Source organism: Oncorhynchus nerka, linkage group LG9a, assembly GCF_034236695.1.
Source record: "Oncorhynchus nerka isolate Pitt River linkage group LG9a, Oner_Uvic_2.0, whole genome shotgun sequence".
In the NCBI taxonomy this organism is placed as follows: Eukaryota; Metazoa; Chordata; class Actinopteri; order Salmoniformes; family Salmonidae; genus Oncorhynchus; species Oncorhynchus nerka.
In genome coordinates, this window is record NC_088404.1 from 55695120 (window position 1) to 55708252 (window position 13133).

The following is a 13133-nucleotide window of genomic DNA, read 5'->3' on the forward strand; positions in this document are numbered from 1 at the left end:
TTTGAGACTGTGGTCCCAGCTCTCTTCAGGTCATTGACCAGGTCCTGCCATGTAGTTCTGGGCTGATCCCTCACCTTCCTCATGATCATTGATGCCCCACGAGGTGAGATCTTGCATGGAGCCCCAGACCGAGGCTGATTGACCGTCATCTTGAACTTCTTCCATTTTCTAATAATTGCGCCAACAGTTGTTGCCTTCTCACCAAGCTGCTTGCCTATTGTCCTGTAGCCCATCCCAGCCTTGTGCAGGTCTACAATTTTATCCCTGATGTCCTTACACCCTCTCTGGTCTTGGCCATTGTGTAGAGGTTGGAGTCTGTTTGATTGAGTGTGTGGATAGGTGTATTTTATACAGGTAACAAGTTCAAATGGGTGCAGTTAATACAGGTAATGAGTGGAGAACAGGAGGGATTCTTAATGGAAAAACTAACAGGTATGTGAGAGCCAGAATTCTTACTGGTTTGTAGGTGATCAAATACTTATGTCATGTAACAAAATGCTCATTAATTACTTACAAATCATACAATGTGATTTTCTGGATTTTTGTTTTAGATTCCATCTCTCACAGTTTAAGTGTACATATGATAAATATTACAGACCTCTACATGCTTTGTAAGTAGGAAAACCTGCTAAAATCGGCAGTGTATCAAATACTTGTTCTCCCCACTGTATGAGGAGTACATCTGATATGTGGTAGGTTCATTATAGCATAAGAACTTGAGACTATTTGTTAGTATTTAAACAAAATAGGTGGTCTCTGGGAGCTTTTGGATAGGCCTAACCTATGTCACAAATGTTTGCCTTAGAAAATATCACCACAGGAGTTATGAGCATTATCACTCACAACGACCAACACACATTTCTTAACAACCGATCACAAAAAAACACAATGTTCCTCCTCAAATTAAAAGGACAGTGAGATAGTACCATCACAAAACAAGACAAAGCAGCTTGCTACCACAGATTCACTCAGGAGTTACGATGGAAGAACTCTAACAAAGATGGGACCCTGTCTGATGGAGGTAATGGACTACATACAGAAGGAACCCACTCCATGTCTCCAGCCGGGGGTCGTAGTAGGCCCCCAGGGCAGAGCTGAGTGAACCTGCTGAGTGGCTCCTGCAGAAGACGGGGTGGCTGAGGTAGACGGTTGAGCTCCGGCGGTTGGGCAGTGGATGCCCCCTCCCTGGCCAGGGGCTGCCTGCTTTGGAGATGGTAGCGATTCGCCGCTGCCTTATCTGTCTGGAGCGCCCGCAGTAGCGGCCGTATGGCGTGGCCTCACCCGGCGAGAGACGGGACGAGTTTCTCCGCAGGCAGCGGGGGGCGCGTATGAGGGGCCGAGATGAGGAGACTCTCTCGGCCACCACCCCCAGCGGCGACGGGGAATGTTGGGTAAGCCACCAGGAAGTGTCCTCTATTTCCCTGTCGGAAACGTCAACCTCCTCCACTACTTCAGCCTGGTGCTGGAGCTCCTCGTCGGGGTCGAAGAGCTGGCTGTCCTCGGAAAGGCTGTGGTCGTCGTCGTTGCTGTCGCCGTCTGAGTGTAGGGTGCTGGAGCGGGACAGGGCCCTGCTGCCACCTCCACTGCCCCTCATCTCCACCTGCTGCTCCCCAGCTGGCAGGAACAGGTTTCCCCTTCCCCCGCCCTCCTCCTCCTCAGTCATCTGGATAAGGCTGGCTAGCAGCATCGAGGGCCCCAGCAGGTGCGTGTCGATGGTGCGCAGCTTGCGGTGGCGCACAGCGAAGCGCGGGTTCATGCTGAGAGTGGTGGTACTTGAGCGTCTCCGGACATGGCTGCTGGAGGATGACTTGGAGTAGGATGATTTGGCATAGCCGGCCACCTTGGCCAGCCGGCCGCCCCCCGTGCAGCAACCCCCCGCCAGCGGGAGCTCCTGTAGCTGCGCGCTGGAGCGGCGCCGTTGGGCCAGAACGGCTGAGGGGAGGCCAACTCTAGAGCGCCGGCGAGCCTTACTGGTCGGCACGGCAACACTGGGGCGCCGGTTACTGCAGCAATAGTCCAGCTCCACCTCTTCCTCGTCCCGCGAGCCCGTCTCCTTCCTCTTAAAGTGGCGGCGGAAAAAGGTATCCATTGTAGCCTGAGGGAGATACTGCCCTTTTTTAAATACTCCTTTGTGGCTGTTGGTGCAGAAATGAGTCCATAAGCTTGGGTTACAGAATTAGACACCACCACCTACTGCTATCTTAAGAAAGCAATACTGTGTGCATGGGTATATAATACCAGTGAGAAAAAAGCAATAAGAAGGGCATAGTCATATGAACTGGAGGAAGTTAAGTCATACTTGCCTGTTTCTGAAATAGATCATAGATATATGAAGACCTTTCAGTGTCCATTACGCAGTCATACTATATTATTTGATACGTGTTGGGATTATAAGTAATCGTAGAAAGAAATACATATGGACAGGTCGTCTCAACTGAACCGGATATATCTGGGTCTAACTGGGTTCGTTCCATGACTGCACCCCTTTTGATTTGAATGAAACCTTTCATACATGTTAGTCCATGGTGGAAGTTGTCACAAGGTGACTTTTTGTAATGATAAAACATACAAGAGGTAGAGGTGCTTAAAGTTGACACATTTTGCATAGGGCAATTCCACGATAAGGGTGGAATTGGTTAGCAGATGTTATTGTGAGTGTAGCGAAATGCTTGTGCTTCTAGTTCCGACCACGTGGTAATATCTAACAAGTAATCTAACAATTTCACAACTAACTTATACACACAAGTGTAAAGGAATGAATAAGAATATGTACATAAAAACATATGAATGAGCGATGGCCGAAAGGCATAGGCAAGATGCAGTAGATGGTATAGAGTACAGTATATACATATGAGATGAGTAACGTAGGGTATGTAAACATTATATAAAGTGGCATTGTTTAAAGTAGAGATGAGTCAGTATGTTGGCAGCAGCCACTCAATGTTAGCGATGGCTGTTTAACAGTCTGATGGCCTTGAGATGTGGTGTATCCTAAATACGTACACAAAGGTATTAATATGCAACATTCTCCTTTGTATATTTGGGTATTATTCTACACACTGGATATTATTTTAATGAGCTCCACCACCAAAAAAAGACCAAATTTGGTTGTTCCGGACCGGACCAAATCTGAACTAATCAGAGACATCTATGTTTCACAAGTTTGAACATCAAAGTCCAGTACAGTAGAAATGAGTACAGTAAAGTACAGCATAGTAGAGCAGAGTTCAGTACAGTATAGTTCAGTACAGCACAACACAGTATAGTTCAGTACAGTACTTTATAGTGTACGCAACTTGTGTGCTCTACTGTGTACTGTACTGAAGACTACTCCACTCTAGTCTACTTTACAGTATAGTACAGGACCGTACTGTACAGAAATATCCTCTACTGTAATGTACTGTACTGTGCTGTCCAAACTTGTGAAACATAGACATCTATGACCAAATCTATACCAATCATGGATGTCTATGTTCGGGCCAAATGAAGGCCGGTCCAGAAGTCTGTGGAAGTTGAAATCAAGGCTGGTCCAAATTTCAGTTATGTGAAATTTTGGTGCCATTAATTGGAGAGAGAGTGAGAGCAAAAGCGAGAGAGACGGTTTGTCCACACACTTGCTTTAACCACCAAATGACAGAAAGAAAACAGTTATCAGCTGAACAAAACAGGATGCGAGTGGAAGGGAGGACAGTGGGTGGTGACCCAACTGTGGATTGTGACTACTATGGTTTCCCATCAGAAATTCTGTTACCAATTTGTTAACAGAATTTTGAGTTTTAATCTCTTAATAATTCATAAACAATATTGATATTAGTAAAAACACTATAAATAAATGATAGGTCTAACTTAACTTGTTACTTCTGTGAACTTTCACTATCCTCCCTCTAAATGAAGGAGAGAAATTAGAAAATATCTTAAAGATATGTGGGGTTTTGGGAACAGAATTTCAAAGCACAAAGCAAAAGTTTCCTAAACTTACAGAAACCGAAAAAATATCCCAAACTAGATATGTGTTGATATTAGTTGGTAGGGGTCTTAAACATTATTGTGTTTTGATGTATTTCTAATACCTTTTCATACTTTTTCTGGTAGATGTGACCCAACAGCCTCTCTCTCTCTCCATGTTCAGGCCAATTCTGGCCAAAGACTCTCCCACTGTAGCTACCCGCTGCTCGCTTGTTAGCTGTACACTAACATGCTGACTAGACCGGCCATGTTGGTACTCACGTTATTCAATAATTTCATCCAAACGGGTGCCTGCGTTGCCAGGCCCTAAAATATTAACTTGGTTCTAATGTAGACGCTTTACGGGCTGCAAGTCCCACCTCTCCCATCTACTCATTGGTTTTCATGAGTATACTAACGCATGTGGGTGACTGAAAGATAAACAAGGAGTGATTTATCAAAGAAAACTAACTAAGTTTGCTCTTTTTTCTGTGGATTAATTTTCAGAGTAGAGAACACAATACTTTGTATGACGGAAAATGGAACAAAATTCTACAAAGATCCATAAAAAAAAGGACCATATGCATTTCAGGTAAAATAACAACCCAATGTTTATCTCCCAGGACAAATTAGCTAGCAACAGCAAGCTAACGACATGCCCATGAATGTTTCATGTGTGTTTCGACCTGTCCCCAAATTAATATAGTTGGTTCACAGTTGTCTTTGGTATTTTAACATGCGTGTCATGAATGCGTCTGGTGAGGACAGACAAAATCAACATGCGCATGATGGCGCATGCGAATGCGCGCACAGAGACGTTTTGGTCAAGGTGTAAGGATCTTGCTAACGATCATCAGCGTATATCATCACATTGACTTTTGACTGCCTTTTCTGATATACTCAAATGCCAGCCACATGCCATTTAAATTAAGAGCTCTATAAATGTGGATTTTCGTATCGTAGTGTACGCGCACACGCACACTGAAATATGGATGTGTGAGGTACGTACATAGAAGGTGGGTTGTAAGGCCTATTGATTTGGTGATACTTTGCTCAGTGTTGAATATGGAGTGAGTGTTATGTTTGTCTCCTGTGGCTTTCTCTAGATGTATAATGGGAGGCAGGTGGACTGTTAGACGGGAGTGACATAACAGCTTGTTATGTAGCACTATATTGGATCACTCCAATATGGGATCCTTCCGTGCGGCAGGATACATTCCAAGTAAGAATTTCAGATTAGTCCCGTGTACCCGGGTAGGGCTGCAGCTGACCCCCTTAAATAGCTGCCGCCGCACTACTTCCACCTCTTCCTTTTCTCTGCTCATTCCAGAGAGGATTTTCTTGGTAAGAGGTCTATGTTAGAGTGTATAAGTGCAGAAGTATACCCACAACTATTCAATAGCTTGGAGCAGCTAGCTAGCCTCCCCATCAGTGTGTTCTGCTGTCCTCCCACTTGGTTAGACTTGTGCCATCTCGTTTGGGTTTCGTCCATGTTTTTATTACTTGTGACAGTGTACCAACCTGGGCGATACTTGGTTTGATCTACCAGGATTGCGGCACTGAGGGTTTGTTTTAGTTGTTTGTGTGACTTGTCTGTCCACCGGAACCCTCCCGGTTTTAGCCTTCAGATTCGGGGGCTGCGCCTTCCCCACAAGATCGGGAGATTGCAGTACTCTCCTGAGAGTGAACTAGGTATTGCGAGGTGCACCACGTTTCATATCTCACAGGGCGCAGCGATCTTGCCTAGACTCTTGTGTGTTCCACGGTGACCGAGCTATGCAAAGTAGCTAGCTTAACGAGAGGTGAAAATCAATCTTTACTATTATACAGTATCGAGCAGCATTTTACACTGTTGGCTTAATTATTTCCACAAGGAAAAGGTACAGCAATTCATTTTTAGAAAGAGTCAGGTCTCTGGGTGGGCCACTCAAGGACATTGAGACTTGTCCAGTTTCATCATAGTGTTTGATGGTTGTTGCGACTGCACTTGAAGAAACTTTCAAAGTTCTTGAAATGTACCGGATTGACTGACATTCATGTCTTAAAGTAATGATGAACTGTCATTTCTCTTTGCTTACTGTTCTTGCCATGGACTTGGTCTTTTATCAAAAATAGGGCTATCTTCTGTATACCACCCCTACCTTGTTACAACCCAACTGATTGGCTCAAACACATTAAGAGGGAAAGAAATTCCACAAATTAACTTTTAACAAGACGCACCTGTTAATTGAAATGCATTCCAGGTGACTACTTCATTAAGCTGGTTGAGGAAATGCCAAGAGGGTGTCTACATTGAAGAATCTCAAATATATTTTTATTTGTTTAACACTTTTTTGGCTACTACGTGATTCCATATGTGTTATTTCATATTTTCGATTTCTTCACTATTATTCTACAATGTAGAAAATAGTCAAGATAAAGAAAAACCCTTGAATTGTATTCAAACTTTTGACTGGTACTACATATTTTTGTCAAACAGATGGAAAAGGGCTACAGTCAACAAAATGTGGAATTAGTCAAGAGGTATGAATACCTTCTGAAGGCACTGTAGATAACCAATATGGGTCATCCTACATTCATCCTCATGTCCATATCAGTCCAAATCAAATGCTAAACCTTCACTTTGATCCACCTCATCGCCGCTCCATTTAAAAAGTACACACATTAAATGAAATATGTTTCCCCTGCACAAAGGACGAGGGCAGAATGGGGTAGAATGAGGATGAGGCATCAACAAGAGCTGTGAATAATGTGAAAAAAAGGGGGAGAGGACGGGTCAAAGCCATTTCCACTGTGCCCAGTGAGGGTGAATGGACTGGCAATGAGGATAGAGGAGAGGAGAGAAGAGGACATGGTATGGGGTGGGAGGATGGAGAGAGGGAGAAAAAACATATGAAAAGAATAAATCAGCTGCAAATGGAGAGGAAGTCGAATGCGGTGTTAAGTAACCACATCAGAATAGAGACCCTAATGCATCGTGTGTATTGGTCTACTGTATTACCGGAAAGGTCGGCTACTGGGTTTGCGTTGCCTAACTGACTACTGTGTAACGGACGTGTTACTCAAGTGCAGTAGAAGTGGAATTGCGATTTTTGCCCTACTTTCACTAAGCTATGCTTAGCTCTATTACCTCCCAGATAGAAGAATATGGCTTTAGCGTGTTGATACTGGAGCTAGTGTCAGTTTTTGGCATTAGTGCCCATGAGGACACTCCTCCAGGGAGAAAGAGAAGGAATGGTTTAAAAAACAATAAAAAAACTATTAAGCATATTCAAAAATCACTTGTCATAAAAAAAAGTCCACCGGCCGTCACTATAAGAACCCCGCCTAAGGAAATGTTATCTAGGGGAAACACAAGAAGCTCTCATATGAGTGATACAGTGCCTTCAGAAAAGTATTCACCCCCTTTGACTTTTTCCACATTTTGTTGAATTACAGCTTGAATTTAAAATTGAAAAAATTAAAAATTGTCACTGTCTACACAATACCCCATAATGTCAACGTTATGTTTTTTTATTATTATTAATACAAAATTCAAAAGGCACTCGCACATCTGAGCAATCTAATTTGCAGGTGCATGGCAACAATTGAACAAGATGAAGGAAAAAGGAAACCGCACACTGCTCTTGATAGTATCACTGATATTTAATAAGCTTACATATCGGCCTCGCGGCCTTCGTCAGAGCTTTTGTCTTGAGTCATTAAGTATTCAACCCCTTTGTTATGGCAAGTCTTAATAAGTTCAAGAGTAAAAACGTGCTTAACAAGTCACATAATAAGTTGCATGGACTCACTCTGTGCAATAATAGTGTTTAATAGGATTTTTCAATGACTACCTCATCTCTGTGTCCCACACATAGGTTGTCAAGATGAAAGAACAACTGAATGCACCGATTACACATGTGTTTCTCTGGTGCTCATTAAGAAAAACAAGATTTCGGGATCTCCCGAGTGGCGCAACGGTCTAAGGCACTGCATCACAATGCTATAGACGTCACTACAGACCCCGTTTCAATCCCATAAGGCGGTACACAATTGGCCCAGCATCGTCTGGGTTGGGGGAGTGCTTTACTTGGCTCATCGCGCTCTAGAGCCTCCTTGTGGCGGGCCGGGTGCTTGCAGGCTGACCTCGGTTGTCAGGTTAACAGTGTTTCCTCCAACACATTGGTGCGGCTGGCTTCCGGGTTAAGCAGGCGGGTGTTAAGAAGCGCCGTTTGGCGAGTCAGAGGGCGAATGACTCATCCTTCTCTTCCCGAGCCTGTTGGGGAGTTGCAGCAATGAGGCAAGATCGAAATTGGGGAGAAAAAGGGGGGTAAAATACCAAAATAAATTGTATTTGGGGTGTGGTTCGATGTGGTAGTTACTGATGTTTGTCCCCGATGAGACATTTCCTCAAAATAGATAACGCAATAAATCTTTAATTCATTTTGATGTCTTTGTCGAGGAGGTTTTAGTCAAGCAATTTTACATCTAGCTAAGGTGTTTGGTGCAGTATTTCTCAAGTAAAAAAATTTGCGATTTGTTGCGTTATGTAAACAAAGTCCAATCCACTGCATTGCAGGGCAGGTCTGTCTCACTGTCTGTGTGTTCTACGATAGAATTGGATAGAGTGCAATCACTGAATCTGTGTATCCCGTGTTAGTGGGAAAGTGATCATTGTCGAAATCAAAACACGACCCTCAAGTACAACTCACTTACAAAACTCAGTTTTGGACGAGACTGACTATGACCAAAATGATTCTATTTATACTTTGTAGTCAATTTTGACACAAGAATTATAATGGAGCCGGAGTGGATGGCTGCCGTTTTTACGGTCTCCTAACCAATTGTGCTATTGTGTGTGTTTTTTTGTGTTATTTGTAACTTATTTTGTAGATAATGTTTCTGCCATTGTCTATTATGATCGAAAAAAGTTTCTAGATATCAGGACAGTGATTACTCACCTCGTACTGGATGAAGATTTATTCTTTAACGAGTCGGATGCGAAGGATTTACTTAAAACATCCGACAAGGCCAAAATCCACGTGACTCGCATGAGAAAGAGACGGAGATACCGGGGACGTAGGTCGGGGTGCCTTGGGTAATCTGCCTCAGTCTTATTAGCCAACGTACAATCATTGGATAACAAAATAGACAAGCTACGATCACGAATACCCTACCAACAGGACATTAAAAACTGTAATATCTTATGTTTCACCGAGTCGTGGCTGAATGACGACATGAATAACATACAGCTGGCAGAGTTTAAGCTGCATAGGCAAGATAGAACAGCCGCCTCCGATAAGACAAGGGGTGGCGGTCTGTGTATATTTGTAAACAGCCAGCGCACGAAATCTAAGGAAGTCTCAAGGTTTTGCTCGCCAGAGGAAGAGTATCTCATGACAAGCTGTAGACCACACTATTTACCAAGAGAGTTTTCATCAATATTTTTCGTAACTCTTAATTTACAACCACAAACTGATGCTGGCACTAAAACCGCACTCAATTACCTGTATAAGGCCATAAGCAAACAGGAAAACGCTCATCCAGAGGTGGCGCTCCTAGTGGCTGGGGACTTTAACGCATGGAAAATTACATCCGTTTTGCCTAATTTCTACCATTTCTACCATGTTAAATGTGCAAATCAGAGGAAATCAAACTCTACATCACCTTTACTCCACACACAGAGACACGTACAAAGCTCTCGCTCGCCCTCCATTTGGCAAATCTGACCATAATTCTATCCTCCTGTAAAAACTAAAGCAGGAAGCACCAGTGACTCGGTCAATAAAGAAGTGTTCAGATGAAGCAGATGCTAAGCTACAGGACTGTTTTGCTAGCACAGACTGGAATATGTTCCGGGATTCTTCCGATGGCATTGAGGAGTACACCACATCAGTCACTGGCTTCATCAATAACTGTTTTGATGACGTCGTACCCACAGTGACTGTATGTACATACCCCAGCCAGAAGCCATGGATTATAGGTAACATCGGCACTGAGCTAAAGTGCAGAGCTGTCACTTTCAAGGAGCGGGACTCTAACCTGGATGCTTATTAGAAATCCTGCTATGTCCTCCAACGAACCATCAAACAGGCAGAGCGTCAACACAGGACGAAGATTGAATCGACGAAGATTGAACCGGCTCAGAAGCTCGTCGGATGTGGCAGAGCTTGCAAACCATTACAGACTACAAAGGGTAGCACAGCCACGAGCTGCCCAGTGACACGAGCGAACAGATGAGCTAAATTACTTCTATGCTCGCTTCGAGGCAAGCAACACTGAAGCATGCATGAGAGCACCAGCTGTTCCAGACGACTGTGTGATCATGCTATCCATAGCTGATGTAAGACCTTTAAACAAGTCAACATTCACAAGGCCGCAGGGCCAGATGGATTACCAAGACGTGTACTCCGAGCATGCACTGACCACACTGACATTTTCAACCTGTCCCTGACTGAGTCTGTAATACCAAAATGTTTCAAGCAGACCACCGTAGTCCCTGAACCCAAGGACACAAAGGTAACCTGCCTAAATGACTACCGACCCGTAGCACTCACGTCTGTAGCCATGAAGTGCTTTGAAAGACTGGTCATGGCTAGACCCACTCCAATTTGCATTCCGCCCCAACAGATACACAGATGATGCAATCTCTATTGCACTCCACACTGCCCTTTCCCACCTGGACACAAGGAACACCTATGTGATAATGCTATTATTTGACTACAGCTCAACACCACAGTGCCCTCAAAGCTCATCACTAAGCTAAGGACCCTGGGACTAAACACCTCCCTCTGCAACTGGATCCTGGACTTCAGTACGGTCCGCCCCCAGGTGGTAAGGGTAGGTAACAATACATCTGCCACGCTGATCCTCAACAAGGGGGCCCCTCAGGGGTGCGTGCTCAGTTCCCTCCTGTACTCCCTGTTCACTCATGACTGCATGGCCAGGTACAACTCCAACACCATCATTAAGTTTGCCGACGACACAAGAGTGGTAGGCCTGATCACCGACAACGATGAGACAGCCTATAGGGAGGAGGTCAGAGACCTGGCCATGTGGTGCCAGGACAACAACCTATCCCTCATCAGGAGACTGAAAAGATTTGGCATGGGTCCTCAGATCCTGCAAAAGTTCTACAGTTGCACCATCGAGAGCATGGTTGCATCACTGCCTGGTACAGTACCTGCTTGGCCTCTGACCGCAATGCACTACAGAGGGTAGTGCGTACGGCCCAGTATATCACTGGGGCTAAGCTTCTTGCCATCCAGGACCTCTATACCAGGTGGTGTCAGAGGAAGGCCTTAAAAATTGTCAAAGACTCCAGCCACCCTAGTCATAGACTGTTCTCGCTGCTACCGCACGGCAAGCGGTGCCAGAGCACCAAGTCTAGGTCCAAAAGACTTCTTAAACAGCTTAACACCATAAGACTCATAAACAGCTAATCAAATGGCTAATAAGACTGTTAATTTAAATGCATTCCAGGTGACTACTTCATGAAGCTGGTTGAGAAAATACCAAGAGTGTGCAAAGCTGTCATCAAGGCAAAGGGTGCCTACTTTGAAGAATCTGAAATATAAAATATTTTGATTTATTTAACACTTTTTTGGTTACTACATGATTCCATGTGTGTTATTTAATAGTTTTGATGTCTTCACTTTTATTCTACAATGTAGAAAATAATACAAATAAAGAAAAACTCTGGAATGAGTAGGTGTGTCCAAACTTTTGACTGGTACTGTAAGTATTCACACCCCTGAGTAACTACATGCTTGATTCACCTTTGGCAGCGTCTTTCTGGGTAAGTCTCTAAGAGCTTTGCACACCTTGATTGTAAAATATTTGTCCATTATTCTTAATAAAAGTTTTCAAGCTCTGTCAAATTGGTTGTTCATCACTGCTTGAAAACCACTTTAAAGTCTTGCCATATATTTTCAAGTAGATTTAAGTCAAAACTGTAACTCGGCCACTCTGAAACATTCACCGTCTTCTTCACATACAGGTTTGCATAGTTTCCATACCAGGAAACTACACCCCAAATTTGAAGGAAAAAGTCTAACTCAAAGATCAAGTAGCTAATGGATAATACCAGTTCAGTAAGTTGTAAGATGCAATCATTGGATGGAGCAAGGTTAGAGTCTCTCTGCTGAAGGAAGTGTTGCAGCGCCTGCAAGCCTCCAGTGTAGGATGTTAGTGTACAAGCTCTCCACATCAAAAGTGGCCAGCAGGGTGCCCTCTGGTATCCTTCCTTAGCCCTCTATCAATGAGGTCATGTGGCTAGTGTCTTTGACATAAGATGGAAGATTCTCAACCATCGGTTTAATGTGGTGATCCACAAACGTAGAAATGTTGGATGCCACAGAGTCGATTGCTGCTACAATGGGTCTAGCTGAGGGAGGAGACATTTGTTTGTGTAATTGAGTGACTGTGTAGAAAGTTGGTGACTTAGGACATTTCACACATAGAAATTCGCATTCTTTTTTGAAGATTTGTCCTGATTCCAAACAGCTTTCCACTGTGGATGAGATATTATGCTGGAATTCTAGGCTAGGGTCATAATTCAATTTGCGATAGAAGTCACATTTACATAGTTGTCGGTGACATTCATTCACATAGTCAAATTTCTTTTTTATACAAATTCCTCCTCCTTTGTCACATTTTTTTAATGATAATCAAAGGATCTGACTTTAAGTCCTTTAGAGACATTCTCTCGTCTCTACTCAGGTTATCATAAGATTTGTGCTTCTGTTTGTCTTTCAGTAGGTTACCTACATCATTTTCAACAATCCTGCAGAAGGTTTCTATGAACGCATTGCGTTTTTGGGGGGAGGTACGCATGAACCTTTTGCTCTAAACGTGGTTCTCTCAGAGTTACCAGGTACCTCAGCTGGGTTAATGGCTCCATCTCCACCTTGACTCACGGTAGGACAGGTAAGTCAATTGATTAACGCGGTATACCTATGTATACATCTCACTGAGGATAACATTTGGAGTGGAGTCATGTTAGTTTCACTCTTATCAAAGAACTCACGCAATCTCAGATTACGGAAAAACTTGAATAGATCTATCTCGACGTCAAAGTCAGTAATGTATGCAGTGGGTAAAAATGACAACCCCTTATTGAGAACACTACGTTGAGCTGATGTCAGGGTCTTACTTGATAAGTTGAAGATATTTAGCTCCTTTTGGACTGGGGCCCCGTTCTGGAT

The 13133-nt window shown here is 43.7% G+C and overlaps 1 protein-coding gene across 5 annotated transcripts in view; it reads right to left on the bottom strand.

Moving 5' to 3' along the window:
• The window catches only part of dgkzb (diacylglycerol kinase, zeta b), a 97064-nt gene that overhangs the window by 33932 nt on the left and 49999 nt on the right, over positions 1-13133 (bottom strand). Inside the window, exon 1 of one of the 5 annotated variants that reach the window (XM_029668656.2) lies at positions 1038-2536. The exons of 3 other annotated variants lie outside the window; for them this stretch is intronic. In XM_029668656.2, the coding sequence (XP_029524516.1) occupies positions 1038-2089 (1052 nt within the window). In that variant the 5' untranslated portion in view covers positions 2090-2536. Of the gene's footprint in view, positions 1-1037; positions 2537-13133 lie in introns of those variants that run through there. One more of the 5 variants, XM_029668657.2, reaches the window with a different exon arrangement.